The 19,757-nt window shown below is 42.0% G+C and overlaps 1 protein-coding gene across 1 annotated transcript in view; it reads right to left on the reverse strand.

Annotated features, from left to right (window-relative positions):
* Positions 1–17,024, reverse strand: part of ETFA (electron transfer flavoprotein subunit alpha) — a 29,631-nt gene extending 12,607 nt beyond the window's left edge. Inside the window, exons 1-9 of the mRNA XM_053988221.1 lie at positions 16,974–17,024; positions 11,142–11,291; positions 9,328–9,409; positions 9,144–9,226; positions 7,562–7,661; positions 6,256–6,366; positions 5,004–5,105; positions 4,141–4,209; positions 3,077–3,159 (exon numbers count right to left, since the gene is read on the reverse strand). Coding sequence (XP_053844196.1) covers positions 3,077–3,159; positions 4,141–4,209; positions 5,004–5,105; positions 6,256–6,366; positions 7,562–7,661; positions 9,144–9,226; positions 9,328–9,409; positions 11,142–11,291; positions 16,974–17,012 — 819 coding nt within the window. The 5' untranslated portion in view covers positions 17,013–17,024. The remainder of the gene's footprint in view (positions 1–3,076; positions 3,160–4,140; positions 4,210–5,003; positions 5,106–6,255; positions 6,367–7,561; positions 7,662–9,143; positions 9,227–9,327; positions 9,410–11,141; positions 11,292–16,973) is intronic.
* Between the last annotated feature and the right edge of the window lie 2,733 nt (positions 17,025–19,757).

Below are 19,757 nucleotides of genomic sequence, written 5' to 3' on the forward strand. Positions count from 1 at the left end.
TGAGTGGCAATGTGTTTGTGTATTGATACCTCAGCATTTTGGAAAGCTGCTGTGGCTGTGACGTTCTTGGGTTCTGTGATACCCTTGGGTTCTGGGCTGCACTCTTAAAAACTGAAGCCAGTCACAGAATTATGAAGGACCAATCACCCTTCCTTCCCCAAATGCACAACTGAAGGCACAGGGGAAGAAACAAGCAGCCCTTTCAGACAGTTATGCTATTAGCCAGAGATGAGCACAAACACACCCCAGCAGTCACACAGAAAAAGCAGCAGAAGCACTTCTCCTCTTCCTGAGCTTGGAACTAACCCTTGTCCCTCTGTAGTCTCAAACTGACCCAATTCCAGAGTCCTGGAAAACAATGCATTCCAATCCTCCACTGAGGCTGGGCAGGAGACTATTAATAGAAGTGGAAGAGCACACACTCAGATACTTTCCCATCAGAAGCCAACAGCTGCACAGGAGAACAAGCGTGGCTCAGACTCCAGAGTTTCTTGTATCTGGGACTCTTCCCCTGCTTAAAATCACACACCCAGAGGGCACACACCATGTCAACTCAAAACTGAACACAAAACCCAGATCTCAGCTACTCTACCTGCCCAGTGTTCAAACCTGCTTTGCAATTCTCCAGAGAGAACATCACAGGCTCTTCCTGAACTGATACTGAGCACATCTCACACAGGGAGAAAGCAGCATCTTCTGAGAGCTGCTCAAATAGACAGTGTCATCTTGACCTGACCAGAAAAGCTCAGTTCTTCCTCAAGTCAACTCTATGTTCCACTGCAGAGAATAATTTTCTAGCTGAAGTACCAAAAAGACAGTGAAGCAGAATTAGGAATGTTAAATTAAGAATTTGTAGCTTTCAATTGCTTCATATTTAAGATACCTATCCAACACACAGAAAAATTAAAACCTCTAGTCAGCAACTCTGTGGGCTTAGTATCAGTTCAACTTGCACTTTCATTACAATTAACATTTCATATTTTCTATATGTCTAAGGCACTGAATGCAATCCTTGTATGTATTTTAAGATCCAGACTAAATATCTGAAATTTGAAAGAAAATTTCCAGTACTCTGCACAGCTCACTATTTAATAAACACTTGTTAAGAAGTGAGATGAGAGAAAAATGCATCAGCCTGCAGACAAATAGATGCACCACCATGCAATTGTGCCAGTTCAGATCACTTATGACACCAGAGTTTAACATGCATTCATCACTCGTGATTAAAGGCTATTTAACAATCCTCTAGAAGAGAACACAGTGACAACACTGACGTGATCCTATGATGTGGCTTTATGTTCTTACTACTCTCACATGTTGCTGTGGGCCATCTGTGGCAAAATACAGCATTGTATAGTCATCAAAAAACAGCCTTTTTTGTTTCAACATAAGCGTTATATAAACAGTTTCCTTGACTCTGGAAAGAATGTTCATTGTTGAGCCTTAACACACAAATCAGAGCTGAGCTGTCTTCAAATTAATATTCTCCACCTCATTAATGGATATTTAGGCAGTGAAGAACTAGGGATGGTTAGTCCCATCTCATGCCCTTTCAAAATACACGCTCTTAAATGACACTTAGCTCATACCCTGGTAAGCAGAAACAGTTGGGGTTGCATTTATAAGCCACAGAACCTCCCAGTTTCCTTACACAGCAGACGTTAATATCACTGCTATCAAGATTCTGGAATGACCTTAGTCTTATCAATAGGTCTATTTCTCAGAAGGAGTGTTTTATAGCAGTTGGTTATCATATACATTTGCAGGTTTAAACACTTGCATGTGTAGAAATAGCTCCACTCAGGCCCATTGGATGGCCTCTGATGAGGACTTCAAAGAAAGTAGCAAACATCCTTACCCACAGCTCAAGACAGAAGAAATCAGAAGCACGGAACATCTTGTTCAGGAAAATCCAGCAGACAGAGTTGACAACAGAATCACAAGTTCCTGTCTTTGACATGCAAGTATTACTCTATCCTGCTGGATATATTACTAGAAAAATAATGGTCATGGTTTGAATTTCTTAAATTTGCAGCAAAGGCAAAACATTTCAGGATCCTATCAAGGCTTTGAACATGCAGAGCTTTTTACTACTATTTAAATTATTATGATTTGGCAAATGCAGCAATTGAAATATGATGAGTTTTTCAGCTCACTCCTCCCTTCTGGTCTCATTAAGCCACTAACAAGTAAAAAGTTGCTCCTTGGTGCTTTCTGTTGCCATACTCAAAGAGCTGCTTACTCGGAGGCAAAACCTTTACTCCACCTGACAGATCATCACATCTCAGAGTGGGCTCTGCCCCACGCTGAGGTGAGCTACATTTGTACCTTCCTCTTTACAAACACTCAAATGTGCTTCATCTGGCTACAGCTTTCCTTGTATGTCCTCGTGTCATAAAGAACAATGAAAGAAGTCTCAGACTTCTGCACAACAAAAAGCCCCACACAGATACAAAAAGAAACAGAAATCAGTTCCCTGTGATATTGGGATGCAGAAATAGCAGAAAAATATGTGCAGCATGTTATTACCCAATACTGAGCCATTCAGAGTACGTCCTTCTTGGTATTCCACTCTACAGCAGCCAATCTGTAGATTATTCCTCTCTTAAATTTCTTGCGCTTCCATTTTTTACAAAAATTTTGCTTTGACTATACTGCAATAATTCAGTAACAGTTACTAAAAGTATTATAAAAATCATCACCTGAAAAAACCCAGAACACACAATTACAAGAGATCAAGCCACGGATTGATGTAATTTTGAGTTTATGTCAGTAATGACATCTCTTAGCATATCAATGAAGCTAAAAAAGGTTCTAAAAAAGGTTCAGGCAGCTATGAAAAAATGCAGCATGCAAACCCCTGACAAAGCTGTGTCAGAACACATCCCATTCACCCAAAGTAGAGATTTCCTGGCATTTTGAAAACACAGCATCAAGTGACAGTATCACAGTGGGCACACTGATGTTCCTGTTAGGCTGGAATCAAGGCTCAGCTCATCTCCAAGTGCTCGCTCTAAAGGAAAATGCATGCTAGAAACCATCCCAGCTCTGTGATGAGAGGTCTTTCCATACTTACTGGTGCTACTATTTTGCCCGTCTGTCCGACTTGCATGTCATTAGGAACAAAGCCAGCATCAACAGCTGCACGGGAAGCTCCAACTAGTTGAAAGAAAGGATTTTCAATGTTTTCTTTGAAAATATTTGCGAGCCAAATTTATATCACCATAAAAGCCCATGTATTTTACTGAAAAGTCCCACACTCTAAGGGCACATATTTAAAAACTTCCCTCTTAAAAGCTCTTATGGTAATCCCTCTCTATACCACTAGCTAAAAACTTCCAAATACTAAGTGCTAATGCACTTCATAAGCAACAGGAAATCCCTACTCCCAGCACCACAGGGCCATATATTTAAACCAAGGATTTCAATCTGGCATATTTCCATGATTTTTTTCTTGTTGCTTTGTCAAAAGAAGATTTTCCCATAAATGCCTTCCCAAAATGTTCCTTCAAGTCTGAATGGAACATATGTGCTATTTTGTATTGCTGTGAATCTCAAAAGTCAGGCATGGTAAAGAAAAATATCAAAGTAAACTCAAAAATGCCATATGGACATTTAGTTAGCAAAGACACCACTTTAAAAACTAGGCCAATTGTGTAAAACTATTAATGTGAATGCTAAAATTCATGGAATTAAAACATTAGAGCAAACAGTTTCTTCTTCTTTCCCAACCTTTATACAAAATACTTCACTGAAACATTGCATATGGTTTATTTTCTCCTGTTAATACAAAAGCACAGAGCCACTCAAAATACAACAATGTGAGTGGGATTCTGTAAAGAAGCACTAGAAAAGGATGTATGCAAAAAGTATCAGCTCTTCAAAATGAGCTATGACTACTTCACTTTCTGTTTGCAGGCTTCTGGTCTGGAGATTTGAGAATATTATAGGTTAGTATTTTGCTTCATACACAGGCATTTAAGTATAGTTGACAAAACTTTATCTATTACTAAACTAAGAGCAATTAACCATTTGATAGAGACATGAAAATAAAAGACTTAAGCTGAATTCTGGTTTTAATGTGACCTGTTTAAATATAATAAACAGGGTTAAAAAAAAAAAGGAGGAAAACAAGTTTACCTGCAGCATGCAATTGATCCGCAAGGTCATACAGCAACTTAAAATTTTCACCACTCTTCAAGCCCCTCCCTTAAAAGTTAAGAACAAAAGAAGATCAAGAAAGAAGAACATGTGTTTTAAGATTTTTTTTTTTGCCTATGTAAATTTTCTGTATGAGTATTAGCATTTGCAAAGACTCAAAGATATGCTTGCATAAGATATTTTTGGATACATTGCTAACCAGTACTTAATATTTGGAGATTTAGCTTTTGTCTTTGCCATTAACATTTCACGTGTATAAACCAACACCACTCTGTCTTGTTTACTTCCTGCACACAGCACCATCTAGGTCATTCTCCTAGAATTTTTTAACTAATTTGTGCTCCCTCTGCTGGCTTCAGGAACAAAACACTGTTGTGGGATTAGTAAGAAATCATTTTAGCTGTAGGCATACAGTAAAAATCACAGTCCATCACTTGATCCCTAAGAAGCAGAATACAATCAATACAATTTTAAAATAATTAAGGTCATTACATCATAATGTTTGGACTGACTGAAATGATCAGCAGTAATTTTGATACATGCTAAATTTTGCTACATGAAAACCACAATACGTGTCCATCTAAAAAAACAATTCATATTGCTAAGCTTACAAAGAGGCTCATCAAATATGAAAATATTCTAACAAAGCCTCCCAGCATATGCTAAACTCATGCGTTACCTCTTTACAAAATACACATTAGGTGCTTCCCAGGTACCCCCATGGAATATCATAATGCCTTTTTTTTTTATGTATCACACTACAGGGCTCTGCTACAGCCACGATTTGCAAGAGGTGCCATTACTGCAATGCAGCATCAGCCAGTTTCACTGTGATCACTCACCCCCTGACACAACCACTTTGGCACTGGTGAGCTCCGGCCGGTCGCTCTTCGTCAGCTTCTGCTCAATCCACTCGGAGATACCGACCGGCGGTGGGGGGGTCACTGCATTCACCAGATGAGCCAAACACCCACAAGGAAAATGGGAAAGCATGTGTTTTCAAGCTGAAACCTGAGCTCGAGCTTAATTCAAAGTTCATTCTACACCCGATTCCACCTCGAGCTTTTGCCGAGTCTCCACAGTTGCTCCTGGCACTGAGAACGAGCCTCGTTCACCAGCTGTGCTCAGGGCACCTACAGTACAAACTGCACTACAAGGGATTCTGCTGTACAAGTGTTACACACTGATTCCAACCCAGCATAACAAGCGTGAGCCTTACCATCACGGGCAGACAAGTCAATCAGGCAGCACACCAACAGCACAACACACTAATTCAGTAACGTTTGAATTCTACCACGCACAGACGTTAGGAAATACAGAATGGTTCGGAGGCAGGGACTAAGCCACAAAACAAAAAGGCCCACAGTGAAAAACAGCAGAGGTCACCAAAATGGAACAAGTTACCCAGAGTAGTTGTAAAGTCTCCACCTGTGGACATTCTCAAAGCCTGACTGGACACAGTCCTGGGCAACCTAGTCCATGGGGCTGGACTAGATGATCTCTAGACATCCCTTCCAACCTCAACTACTTTGTCATTCTGTGACTGGATTTCTCAATTATCAGAGCAACACTGGCTTCATTAAATTATAAATTGAACTGATATGGTTAAAACTGATCTAAAAAAACAACTCTGTATTCTCAAATCGATTTAAGCTGCCACTAATTTAGCTTGATGATGTAGTGACCTATCTCAATTGCAATATCATTAAACCAAAACTACAGAGAGCCAAACACTTCTGGTTTTGCTCAGTCTCGTTTTGAAAACCAATCTGGTTATTCAAACAGCTGTAAGGACAAACTTGTCCTTACTTAAAGTTTCAAGACTGCATGGCAGACGTTTAGGCAGTGAGTGGAACAAGCACGGATTTCAGCACAGATAATTTCCATTTCTGGTCAAGGAAGTAACTGTGCAGATAACCTCTATCTTCTCTTACCAGGCATCACTAAAAAGTGCAAGCACCTGTAATTAAAAGTATAAAGCTAACATTATGACAATCAGTTTGCTTTGACAAATACTTCTACAAAACATCACCATGCAGTGAGCAAAACGAACTCTATTAAACAAAACACCAGCACTGCAGAATAAATACTCACACTTTTCTACACTGGCATTACCACCACTCGCTGCAGCAGCCTCAAATGAAGTTCCCCGTACAGTAAACACTTTGATTGCTTCATCACACTGCACAGTGCAAATAATATTTCCTAAAACAAGAGGCATTCAAAATTTAAAGATTATCAGACATACTGTGCTTTTAAAAAAACCCCAAAATTAATATCAAAACCACATTAGCAGTTGTACTAGAATATGCAACATCCACCAAGGTACTTCCCAAAATTGTAGTTTTAGATGACTAAAATTAGCACTTAATAAACAGAGATTAAAAATACTTTAATTTATGGCTTAGCCCCATGTTTTTAAAGTATGAATACAAATCCTCTATTTTTAAAGGAGACAGAGCATTCACATCATCTCTTATGAACGAGATTTTAAATTTCAGAAGGGATGAAAAAAAAACAACTTTGAAAATGCCACTCTTACACATAAAGAATGTCTATAATTCAAAGTAGATCTTTTATCCTGTTGCATGAATTCATCAGAACTGAAGACAATGAGGCCTCCCCCAAGTATCTGTGGGACTGTGTTTCTCTCTATAATATAATACTTCACACTGGAGGCTGCAGGGAATGCTAAAAGAAAAAATGCTGCAACATTCATAAAAATTCAACTATTCATAAACAAAGTCATCTTGAAACTGTGAATTACTGGGAAGTAACTTAAAGTGCAGCATTAAACCACATTCCAGTACCATAATTCAAAATGTAATACCCTGCTGGTACATGTGGTACAATCTTTACAGTAAAATTAAGAAACACAAGCTAATAAGCTAATATCTAAAATAAAACACAGAGTCAGCCAAGCATTAGAGAAACAAGACTGAAGAAATAATTACAAATTAAGGTAATTAAATATTAGAAATAATTCATTCAATGTCTTCATAATTAGAAAAAACAACCCTGTGGTATCTTAATCAGAACTAATGCTAGTCCTATTAAATAAAGCTGGACAATTAACCTGATGTCTTATGCTTTCCAAAACCTGATCAGAAGGGCATTAACAAACACAGCACACGGAAAGGATGGGAGCAAATGCTGTTCCTTAAGGTGACAGACATGGGTTTGACATGCTTCTACCAAAGCCCTTGCAATTACTTGCTTTCTCACACAGGGAGCGTCGTGTCCATCCCCAGGCTTCATTTTTTATGAACCACAGCAATTGAGATCGTAAAGGGAAAATTCCTATCATATTCTAAGGTTTTCACATTAGGATCATGTAGAAAAATTAGCACTACTGGATTCTTCATTGGACAAATACCACACAGCTTTTGTGATTACCCACCTGCATAGATAGTTCTCACAAAAGTATCTGGGGACTTAATTTCAATAATGTCAGAAACAGGGGCAACATCAAGCTTGCCAGCCACTCTGGGAATAAGATTCTAGAAGTTAGAGATGAAAAGTTAGCAAAGTAAGCTAAGTAAAACATATATGGTCAGTAAAAGAACACTGCTGACCCGATTTTAGCTTCATATGGCTCTAAGACACATAGAACTAAGATTTTTGAAGGGCTACTCATGTAGCTTTAGCAGCCAAATAAAATCCCATTACTGTAATAACATTAGACATTTTATGAGACTTACTGTAAGTAAACCCTTAATTCAATATCTTAAATTAGGAGACTTATTTGCTTCAAATATTCTAAAACTGAATATAGATGCCATTTACTCAGAAAATTGACAGTTATGGATTGTTGAGCTCTTGGCACTTCAAGGGAAAAAAAAAATGGTGCTTTTGGAAGTTAGATGCCAGAAATTATAGGGAAAAAACCCTGCACTCTTCCCTCCAAGGAAAAAAAAAATTTAAATTTAATATTAAAGTATATATTCTCTTGCTCCAAAATTTACTCTAGAAAATTACTTAGCACCTTTAGAGTGGGAAGAAGGATAAAAAGAGCAGCAGAAATGATGAAGAGATCAATAAGATTATTATTTGCTTTTTGTCTGCCTCCTAATCTGGTACAAGAAAAAAGGCCCAGGTCTGAAATCTTTACTCACATGAAGCACTCAAAAATGGCAGTGTAAGCTTTAAAGCAAAAGCCATTAACTCCTACCATGACACTGCAGTTAAAAAAGAAAAAGAAAAAAAAAAAAGAAAAAAAAAGGAAAAAAAAAAAGAAGTTTTAAAAACCTAAGGCTTAATTTCTCTTAGCAAAAACACAAGCATAGGGATTGCTATTGACTGAAGCAAAAGTAGTCAGATGGAAGGCTGATGTCATTACCCGTCCTACATCGGCAAGATTTCTGAAGGATCCTTTGTCTCCAATTCACTGCTCCACTATGTTGCCCAGATTCTTAGTACTGAGGCCCTCCACTTATAAACACATTCCCAAAAAAACCCCAAGTTTTGAAAAATTGTATTTTCATTAAAAACCATCCTGGCTGGACCTTAGATCTGTGTTATTTATATATGTTTACAAGCATTTCAACGTACATGACTTCTATCACAGATGCAAATCCCACTCCAAAAAAAAGTTTGCTTCCGATAGGTTTGCACACTTTCATTTCAACATGCAAATAACAGATTTTTCATCCCAATTTGCTGCGCTTTTCCTTACAATTTTCATGCTTTCAGATCACTTAATCTGTTTGCCTTATTGCACATTTTGCCTTGTGTCCATAGGATTGGCTGGTTACCACAGAATATTTCTTCTACACTATTTTTTTCACATCAGCTCATAAAAGAACTCAAACATGAATCATGAAATCTAACTAATGACCTCTTAAGCAAACTACTGTAAAATAGTTTGCAAATGCAGAACTGTCCATGGCTGATCTCTCTCAGGCCTTTGATTCACACTCGTACCTACAGCAGTGTCTGTCTCTTTTCTAGAAGAACTTTTAGATGCTCTTTGATCTACTTACCTTCCCAAAGGCAGATGCTCCGGCACAAATGTGGGTGTAATTAAATTTTTTATGAGTTTCCACAATCAAGGGAGTCAGCTCCTCTGAGAATAAAAATACATTGCTCAGAATTTACAACTGTCTTATTTTCAATCACAAATACACAAATAAATTTCTTTTCTCAATAGGTAAGAACAACTCTCACCTGCTAGAAATCCCTTGTACACATCATGCTGAGCCACAAGAACTTTTGCAACACCCTGCACTTTGCTGAGTTCTGATGCTACCTGTAATTAGAAGTGAATTATTGTTAGTTTGTGTTTTAACAGGCACCACAAACATATAACAAGGTAGTCCCCCCACTGCAAATAACTCACAGCCTATAGGTTCGTAAAACCAGAACCAAAAGTACACGAATTTCAAAATCAGAACAGACATGAATGGAATAAAATGCAGGTCTTCTGATGCACAGCACAGCGCCTTATGGCATAATGAAAATTAATTTGTAAGAGCTCTACGGAGCAAATCAAACTCAGGAAAACTTGCCTCCTGCATGCAGGGCTCCACAGGGACCCCAGCATTTCTTACAGCAGCCAGCAACAGTCACCCTTGAGGATTATTGCTCAGTATTCCAATACAATCACCAAGAAACCAACCCTACTTTTAGATCAGTCAGTATCTACCAGACAAACAAATACAAATGTACAATGCTGTTATCATTTTTGTCCAAATTCTAGGAGCAACCCTTTGTTTGCATCTGACTTTTTGCCCACTGAAGCAATGTGAATTTTCAATTTACATTTATGCATTTTTTTCGTTTGAATTGGCATAAGTGAAGTTTAAATGATAAAAGGGTTACTACAGATCAGAGAGAAGAGGACTGACAGCGAGGTCTGGAGACCACATGCATCGCCCAGAAACTGTAGTTTTACTGAGTTTGATGAGTATCAGTTTACCCTCAAAAATTAACAAAAGGAAATAAAGAAAAAATCCCTAGTAGCTGCTGCAGAATATCTGTTTGAGCCACTGGCTCTTAAATAAAAATCTCTAAACCTTCATTTTTTATAAAATACTTTTTCCCACCATAACATACGGACTCCATGTATTTAGCATTAAAACAAACAAACAAAACATTCACAATCATTTTTCTCCTATGCAAGTGCATAGAATAAAGAAAATTAAAGACACATGTCAGGAAATTTTTTTTCTTTTTCATTTTCTTGATTTAGATAAATATTTGCTTCATCTCCACCTCGAACACCTGAATAGCTACTGAGGTTTCTCCACCTATTTGTGAATAAGCTGCTCTAAGTATGCCTTCTTCATGAGATACCACACGTTCCTTTCAAAATAACAGTGCATAAACAGTACATAAGTATTAGGCACAGTTTTTTGTACTTCTGCTGCTCACACAATACCAAGTCATGCTGGAATAAAAGTGCCACTAATGTACTGACGACACTGTCTCTAGAATTGGCACATCAAAATTACACTAAAAATACACAGCTTACATACAAGGAACTTCTTACATACGTGAGCTGTGTGATAAAGTCAAGAAGCACTAATTTCAGAATTTCAGGTTGCAAACACAGCTAGTGATTGGTTAGTAACAGCAACTTGCTCAAAAGCCCAATTCATCAACTGTTGTTTCACTTCTGCTGGTTTCCATTTAAACAAGCAAAAGCTTCTTTCCAAACTCTTAGCACTGCAATATTTGCCATTTAAACTTTACAGAGATATAGCTTGTTTTAAAAGTTAATTGTCCTTTAGTCCTATAAAAATTTGCTTCCTCAAGCATGTAACAGCCATTATTGATACCGTCCCTTGTGAAATGAAATCTATATCCATATTTTCTCTTTAGAAGAGAAGCAGTTCCAAGTGCAGGACTTTTCTGGCAGATTAGCAACTCCTGGCACAGTTTCTCCTGACTACAGATTATCTTTCAGGCTGCCCGACATGCTGCCAAGTGTTGTTTCGCTGCATTCTTTATTTCATTGGTATGAAAATAGCATTTCCTACCTTGTCACAGCTGGTACCAGCAACCAGACAGGAAACCTCCCCTCCCAAGCGCTTTGCTGCAGTGATGGTGTTGAGGGTGATGGGTGTGAGGGACTCATTGTTGTGTTCTGCCACCACCAAGGTGCTCTGGGACCTCCGGAGCACCGACGCCTGCAAGGGAAGAGAGACAGACACGAGCAGGAAACTCAGCACTGAAATAAAAACTGTCCCACTGGGTGTCCAAGGCTTTACAGAAATTCATCACTTATACAAATCATAAAACACTGCTAGCCTCATTCTAGATAATTTCTGTTAAGTAAAGAGAATACACAGGGTGATACAAAAAGGAAAAGATAAACCTGCTTGACTTCAGCTTGTGTGTAACATGCTGTGCTTAAACTGAAACTCCACGGGAAAACACCAAACAAAATTAAGAAAAACATGTTAACACCTTACATTCAAGCTCAGTCAATCAACTTAACCAAGTACCTTAAAGACTGAGGATTAGACAAACAAGAGTAAGACACAATGAAATCAACAGCTGCAAATAAATATTTACTTGATTTTCTAGGGTGGTTCTCTGGCAGTGCTTTATTTTAAGTTTTAAACAAAATCTAGCTACAGAACCCACTTTTATATTTAGAGGCAAAATTTTATGCAGTGGCTGGATGAAAATTAAGCAGCAGGGGCTGACAGCCTGAAAACACACTAGGAGAAATCTTTATAGGCATCAGGTTCACTTTTCCCTCTTTTCCTTCAAAACTTTTGAGCACTTAGTCTACCACCACAATTTAATGGTACTTAAATAACAATTTTGACCAATTCACCATCCATACACAAACTTGAGCTTCTAAAGCAAAAAAAAAAAAAAAAAAAAAAAAAAGGCAAAAAAACTGCCATAAAACCAAAGCAAAATATTCTAAATTCTGAGACCTTCCTCTCTAATATTCAGGTGTATGTGTGAAAAACATTATTCCTCCAAGCCTAATACTAGGGTAGGGAAAACATGTTGGATGGGAACAGGAATAATGTCTCTCAAGTGTTTGTTTACCCTACATAAAGCCCAACTGAAGGCTTGAGTTATGATCAATGTAGGATGGAACACATGGAAAACCAAGTAAATTCATTAATATAACCAAGGAACAAATACCAACACAACGCTGAAAATACACAACCAAACACTATTTTTTTTTAATTTACATTCCAACCCCATCTCCCCTCATGTCAAACATGCACTTGCCTACAACCCTAAATAAAAAAAGCTTCAGAAAATAGGAGAGGCTAAAATTTGCATCTGGATTTCAACCCCACAAAGCCTACCAACATACTGAATTTCAAACACAGAAAGCAAATCCCAAGGACTTTCCTGAAGCTAATCAGCAGTGCACAAATGAAAGTACAAGGATAAGTTTTTGCAGAATCTGGATCATAATTTGTCCTTTTGATTAAAACAATAAGGATTCTTGTAGAAGTGCTCTGCATTTAATCTCTTATGCTTAAGCATAATGCTTATGCTTGCTGTGATTAAATATTCTAAGCTCCTTTGAAACCAATTGCCAGTAACAAAATATTTACTGCCACTATAGATCAGACGCTGCATTTTTGATTATGTTTCATACATCATCCACAATAAAAGTTATGAAATTTTAGTCACCATTTGAAGAATAAATCCATGCCTTTGTGGCAAAAAGCCCACTCTCCAATGATTTACAGTTGTGTCATGGGGTAAAGTGGACCATATTCCTGGAAAATCCTCAAGTTTTCGAATTTCCAAAGGGAGACACATGCATTTTAAACACACTTATTTCTGCCTCGATTATCATTTTTTCCCTAAATAAGCACTGCACCAGCACCATCATTCTGTCAAACCATTCTAAAATAAACTGAGAAATAATTATTTTTCAGCCAAAACGAATACTAGCAATAGAAGTTGCTTAAGCAGACTGGCTATTACAGCATTAATTAGGCATTATTCCTAAACCTATAAATCCCACATTTTATATTTGTGGGAATACACACAATATGCACACCAGGTCACTTCGTGCATGACATTTTTGAACATAAAGACAAGACCAGATTCAAAATAAATTTAAAGTCACATTATATATTATGGGTAAAAATCTAGATGACAAACGAGATTTCTACGTGAGTCTGAATTTTATATACTAGGACACGTTAAATAATTTTCTCAATAAACAAAACCAAACCAAACTGACTTTTGTTCGTTATAATAAAGGATCTGCAGTAAAATCAGAGGGTAATTCATCCAGTCATATGGTCCTGGAGACTAAGAATGTGCAATGAGTCAATGATAGGACACACAGTTATTTTGATGCAGTTACTGTCCAGTGGCACGTGTGGGAGAGCAGCCCATCACTTCACTGACATCATTTCTGCTCTTGGGCAGGATGTCTGCTTAGGGAGCCTAAATAAAATAGGAAGGTAGAGAATAAACCTAACCAGCTGGCAGCAAGGAAAGAAAGCACTAGAAATAAGACCCACAGATCAAAGTGTTGAAAACAGTGACTTAAGAAGGAACAGCACTCAGTGCTTGTGCCGCAGAAGGCTCCTGGTGAAAACCAAGCCCTAGAAAATCAGGCTACCCACAGAAACCACCTCCAGATAAATATCCCACCAACCTGGGAACCTGAGTAGCTTCTGCAGCATGACAGCAGGTGATGACATCCCAGTAACGGGGAGGTAGAACTGGGAAGTTTATTTTCCTCAGGTTTAGCTACAAATCACAGCTACACACCTGTGTTTCCTCTACAGCAAAAACATCTGCACTTCCTCTCTGGTGGAAACTCTGGACAGTGACTCAGTTTATACCAAAACTAAGATTTGTGAATGAAAACCACCAAGAATTTCCAACTCCCCCTTCCCTCCCCAGTATTTACTGTAGAGCAAACTTGGCCTCTGACTTCCAAATGTCTCAAAGTTCCTAAGATTAACTCGAATGTGCAGTAATTAATCAATTAAGCCACTTGCAAAATAGCCACAGATTCACTGCACTGATTGTCTCAAGTTTCCCCAAAGCACCATTTTGCTCCCCACTGAGAAACCCATCAATATTTTCCAACCAGAGCACAAAAAATGTAAGCATAATATCTGGATTTCTAGGCTCCAGACAAAATACCATCAGCAATCTGGGCACATCCAGTACACGTGCACAGGTAAAGCCAACACCACACACATCCAGCACCCACCCAATGTGCACAGGTGATCTGCTCTTCTCACAAAGCCACTGCAAACTGAGCATCTCTTGGTCTTTCAGCACACAGACAGGCCACCTAAACAGCACACATGCCTAGCACCTCTTACAGACAGATTTGCTGCTTGTGTGCTAAAAACCAGCTGTACCAAGAGCTGGAAAAGCCCAGAGGGAAGTGTCACAAATCTTTGCTTGCTGCTTGGTGAGGTTGGTGTGCAGCACCCGTGGCCTCTGCTGGCAACAGCGATGGCTGTCTGCAGCCTGCTCCAAGGACGCTCATTAATAACACCGGAATTAGGAAATCAGCTCCAACTGAAACATGTGGCAGGCACAACAGCACAAGATGTGTCCGCCAAAAAGTTGTTCCAAAAACTGCCAGAGACGCAGCAGGTGAATTCCACATAGCCCCATGCTCCAAATATGCATCAATAAGAAACAGGTGCTAGAAGCTTCACCTGGGAAAATGAAGTTTGTCTCTCTTTAGAAGAGCCACTGGAAGTTACAGGAACAAAACCAAAACAGACATTCACAAGGCAGAGCACCAAACAACTGGACCTACAAAGGTATTTCTAGAGATGATTTACTTAGCTGTAAAAGCAAACTGGCCAGAAGCTAAAATTTTAAAACTGCTTATTAGGAATTCTGGATCTCATGGAGAACCACTAACACAGGACAAAGTTCCCAAGAAAGAACTCCAGAAACTAGAATTGGGGTATTACTAAAGATAAAGGCTACGTTCCTAAACAACAAAGCAATGCCTAATTCTAGTAAGACACAGTCTTGTAGCTGTAAAACTTTAAGCTAACTAAATAAATCTGGTAAACTCAGAGAGAGAAGGGAACTCAAGCTTATACTTCTAGAACCTCTCTAAAGACCTGGCTACAAAAGAGACAGCTCTATAACTCCAGGAAACACTAATTAGAAAAGCAACACTAAAGGCACCTAAATTAAAAAAGGAGCTATAACTGCAGCAAAGAACAACAAGAAAAAAATAAAACCACTTTGCAAAAAGGATTTGGCAATCATAGTAAAGACTTAATATTACAAAGGGATTGAAGCAGCAAGAGAAAGACAAAATACACAATTAACTTCTCCAAATACACTCCTTGCAAACCAATAATAAAAATCAACAAAGCTATTTTGAAGTACAACACCGAGTGCAGTTCAACACAGGGAAGTCCCTAAATCGCTTATTCCCACCTCTGCACCAAGTTTTTGTGCACTTGCAGTCTCATTCCTCCTCAGTATTCCCATCTTTAAGCTGTACAAAAGTTCAACTTTCCTTCCTGCTCACACTTCACAGGCTTCTCTCATCTTCTTTTTCTCTAGACTCCACTCAATCTTGAGCTGTTAAGTGTCAGTAGGGCTAAACTTCGCACTTTTCAAACAGTGAAACAAAAATTGTGAGTTTGTTTCACTTCTGTCACAGACTACATTGTTACACACACACTCAAGATGCACACAATGTTTTACTGGCCTTGTTTTACAAAGTTACTAGTTTAGATGTGTATGGCTGAAAACCACGTGGCTGAACTCAACGTGCCCAGGTCATGAAACTGAATTGTGCAGTGAGCATGTGAGTAAAGTACTATTTACATAATAGCAGTACCATATGATTCAGAGATCATCAAGACCTTTGCTCTACAAAGCCTGCAGCCTAACAACAACTGAGACATGCCCATGATTATAACAGAATTTTCTGATTAATTCAATCATATCTGACCTAGTCTACCTTTGCTCATCTTTTAAGAGATTTTTATCACCTGAAACCATTTAATATATGCATAACTACTATTTTACAGCTGTACTCAACCATAGTACCTGTAAAAGCCTTGGAGACCTGAAAAAGACTTGAGAGACTTAAAGTTACTTACAAGGGCTATTTATACACAGTTCTAGTGGAGGGTGCACAGTAAGAGACTGAACAGATATTCGGGGGCATCTCATCAATCATCTACTCCAATTAACCTTGAGTTCACCTAGACCTTGGTAAGGCAGGCACGATGACACACCAAGGAGCAAATGGCCTCCAAAAGCCCAGCACTCCTCCCAGCTGAGCAATATGAAGGTCAAACTGCAGAAGCAACAGGTGTTTTGCATTAGTTTCATCCGCAAGTTGTGATAGTTAAGGCAATCACCTTTCTGCACAGGTGTGACTGAGAAACGGTGGATTAACCTACAATACTGCAGAAAGCCTTCCTTGGGCCGCTAATATTCTTTTAGTATTCTAAACAGTTTACAGTAACAAACTTTAGGAGTCTTCTCCACCTGTTGCTCAGCTTGTCCTGCTCCAGGGTGGATGCGAGCGAGCACTCCCAGAAGTTCAGGACTTCTCTGACACCTACGTTAGCTTTCCACACGGGACAACAGTGCTCAACTCCTGCCTGCCGTGACGGCCGGAAAGGGTTTCTGGAGCATCCCGTGTCCACTCGGAAACTTTACTTTTAACAGCCAGAGCGGGAGGGGAGCCCAGCGGAGAAGCCCGAGCCCGGCGGCGCGGGGCGCTCGCCTCTCAGAGACCCCCCCCTCGACCACCGCTGCCGGGCGGGAGGAGCTCGGCCCCGCCCCGCGCCCCCCTTCGCCCCACCGGGCAGGGCCCGCCCGGTGCACACCGCGCGGCCCGGGGCTCGCCCCGCACTCACCGCCCGCCGCAGCCGCTGCGCCGCCGCCGCCCGCAACATGGTTCCGCCGGCCCGCACCGCGCCGCTCTCGCGAGAGCGCGGCCGGCCCGCCCCGCCCCGCCGCCCCATTGGACCGACCGCCGAGCCAATGCGCGGCGGCGGCGGCGCGGGCGGGAAGGAGCGGGGAGCGCGGAGCGGCCGTGGTACGGCCCGCACCGCAACGCACCGCACCGCTGAACCCCGCACCGCACCGCACCGCACCGCACCGCACCGCACCGCACCGCTGAACCCCGCACCGCTCCGCCCTCTGAGCCCCGCACCGCTCCGCCCGCCGGGCCCCGCACCGCTCCGCCCTCTGAGCCCCGCACCGCTCCGCCCGCCGGGCCCCTCACCGCTCCGCTGAGCCCCGCACCTCACCGCCCGCCGGGCCCCTCACCGCTCCGCTGAGCCCCGCACCGCTCCGCCCGCCGGGCCCCGCACCGCTCCGCCCGCCGGGCCCCGCACCGCTCCGCCCGCTGAGCCCCGCACCGCTCCGCCCGCCGGGCCCCGCACCGCTCCGCCCGCCGGGCCCCGCACCGCTCCGCCCGCCGAGCCCCGCACCGCTCCGCCCGCCGGGCCCCGCACCGCACCGCTCCGCCGGGCCCCGCACCGCTCCGCGGAGCCCCGCTCCGCCCGGCTGTCCTCCCCCGCTCCGCCCGGCTGTCTCTTCGAGCCGCCCGCTGACACCCGCACAGCCGGCTAGCCCCCGCACCGCTGTCCACCCGGTACAGCCGCCTCTGTGCCGCGGCCCGGCTGGCTGTAGCGGTGCTCACCGGTACGTCCGGGCCGTACCGGTGAGCAAGGGCGAAGTTGCCGCTGCCCCAGGGGGCCCGTCCGGCCCAAACTGAGCTGGTACCAGCGCCAGCCTCCTCCGGCCGCCTTTGCGCGGTTTCCCTGCGCTGCTTCCGCAAAGGGTTACAGCCTTTAAAGAGAAGAAAACATCAGAGAGCAGAGTTATGTCTTCGAATGCCGGTGCTGCTTGCCAGATCCTATCCTAAGCCAATGAAATGTGCCTTGCGAAGAGAAAGGAGAAGTCTTAATTTACGGCTCTGGAGCCAATAGCAGCCTGGGAGACTCTGGCCCCCGCCTGTGGCTGCCCAGGAGCTGCCAGATCCCCCCCGGCCGCGCTCCCCACACCACGAGGCGCAGCAAAAGCAGGAGAGATAATGTAGGGACGGAGTGCGTGGCACGCTGGAAAGGCCAGATGCCACCGTGCTTCCCGAATGTCACGCCCCTCCAGCTGTCCAAACCGCACCAAAATTCAAAGACCAGTCGGGTACCACGAGCCCTGGATGGCATCCTCTCGCCATGACAGATTTCTGGCTGCCTCACCCACACCCCTGTGCTTGGCCCCAAGCAACATTAGGCAATAGCTCATGAGCTCTGAATAATTTATAGATCTATTTTATTATTACTCTGATTTCCCAGAACCAAGGCAAGACATCTTGTGCCTGCCCCTTACATGGCACCAGGGTGCTCCAGGGACCAGACTGAAACTTGCTGGTTTTCCATATGCATTTTTTTTCTGGGTGGCAAGGAGAGGGATTTAAAAATCAAGGAAGCAAAATGTTTCAGGCCAAATTCACTGCTCTGTGTGCTACGACTCTCTGAAAATGTGATGTCCTGGAGAAGCTGGCAGGAGCTGCCACACTGGAGCAACTAGTCCTGCCAGCCCAGGAGCCCCAAGCACACATGGATTTGGGACAATCCAGAATGGAATTCCCATCCCAGAAATCACAAGATAGTGAGCCACAGATGCAGTTTCTTCCTTCCCGTCCTGAAGTGGTTTAGAGTGTAAAAAACCTCAGACATTTCCCCCCTCGCCCAGCAATTATGGCCATTGGATTGCTCCTCCAAGAATCAGCGGTGATCTTCAGCACGTCAGTGATTCGTTCTGCATTGCTGGGTCGGGGCATAAGAAGGCAAAGGCAGATTGATCAAAAAGGCTCTTCAGCTTTGCCACAGTCTTGGCACAGGATCACCTTTTAAATTTATTCTGCCTTGTGATTTTCATATCAGATGCCAAAAAGTGCTGCTTTACAGCAAATGCTAACCAGGTCCAGCAACTCAAGCATCTAAATGGACAATTTACTTCGTCTCAAATCTCAAATGTCTCTAGAATAGAAGAAAAGCAGCTGTCCTGCATATTACAGCTCCCTGGCCCCAGAGCAGAGCCTTAACTCCTCAAGCCCCAAAGGAGGGCTGCAAAGGGAAGAGCTAAAGGAGGTGGCAAACCTCCTTCAGGGCCTGTGCCTGATTATATGGATTAAAGTAGCTCCAGGGCTGGTCTGACTTCTGCCTGGTCTGGCTCCACCCTTTAGTCCCCAAAAAAGGAGGAAAACCAAATGAGTGTTTGGAGCTGCCTGCGCATCGTCTGGTCTGTGCAAATGACCAAGTGAAAAAAACCAATTGTTTATATGAGAATGAGGGGGGAAACGGTTTTGCAGAAGCCCCAGTACCCTGAGAGGGATTTAAAAAGAAGATTACTATTTGCTGTGGCTCTTTATCACCAGTTTGAATGATGGTTAAGGTGCAGTGTAACTCTTCAGAGATGTGGAGTTTTATACAGCATAGAAATCCCTATCTACATCCTAGGTAATCCAACAAATGCAACAGCAAAGGCAAAATAAGAACATCCTAGGCATCCTTAATTTGTCCATTATGTCTTTTTAATTGGGGTGTTTTACTCATTAGAAGCGTGGCATGTAATTTCATAATCCTATTTTAGGCTCCAAAACTAAGCTTCCAACACGCACATCTCATGCG

Source organism: Vidua macroura, chromosome 12, assembly GCF_024509145.1.
Source record: "Vidua macroura isolate BioBank_ID:100142 chromosome 12, ASM2450914v1, whole genome shotgun sequence".
Taxonomy (NCBI): domain Eukaryota; kingdom Metazoa; phylum Chordata; class Aves; order Passeriformes; family Viduidae; genus Vidua; species Vidua macroura.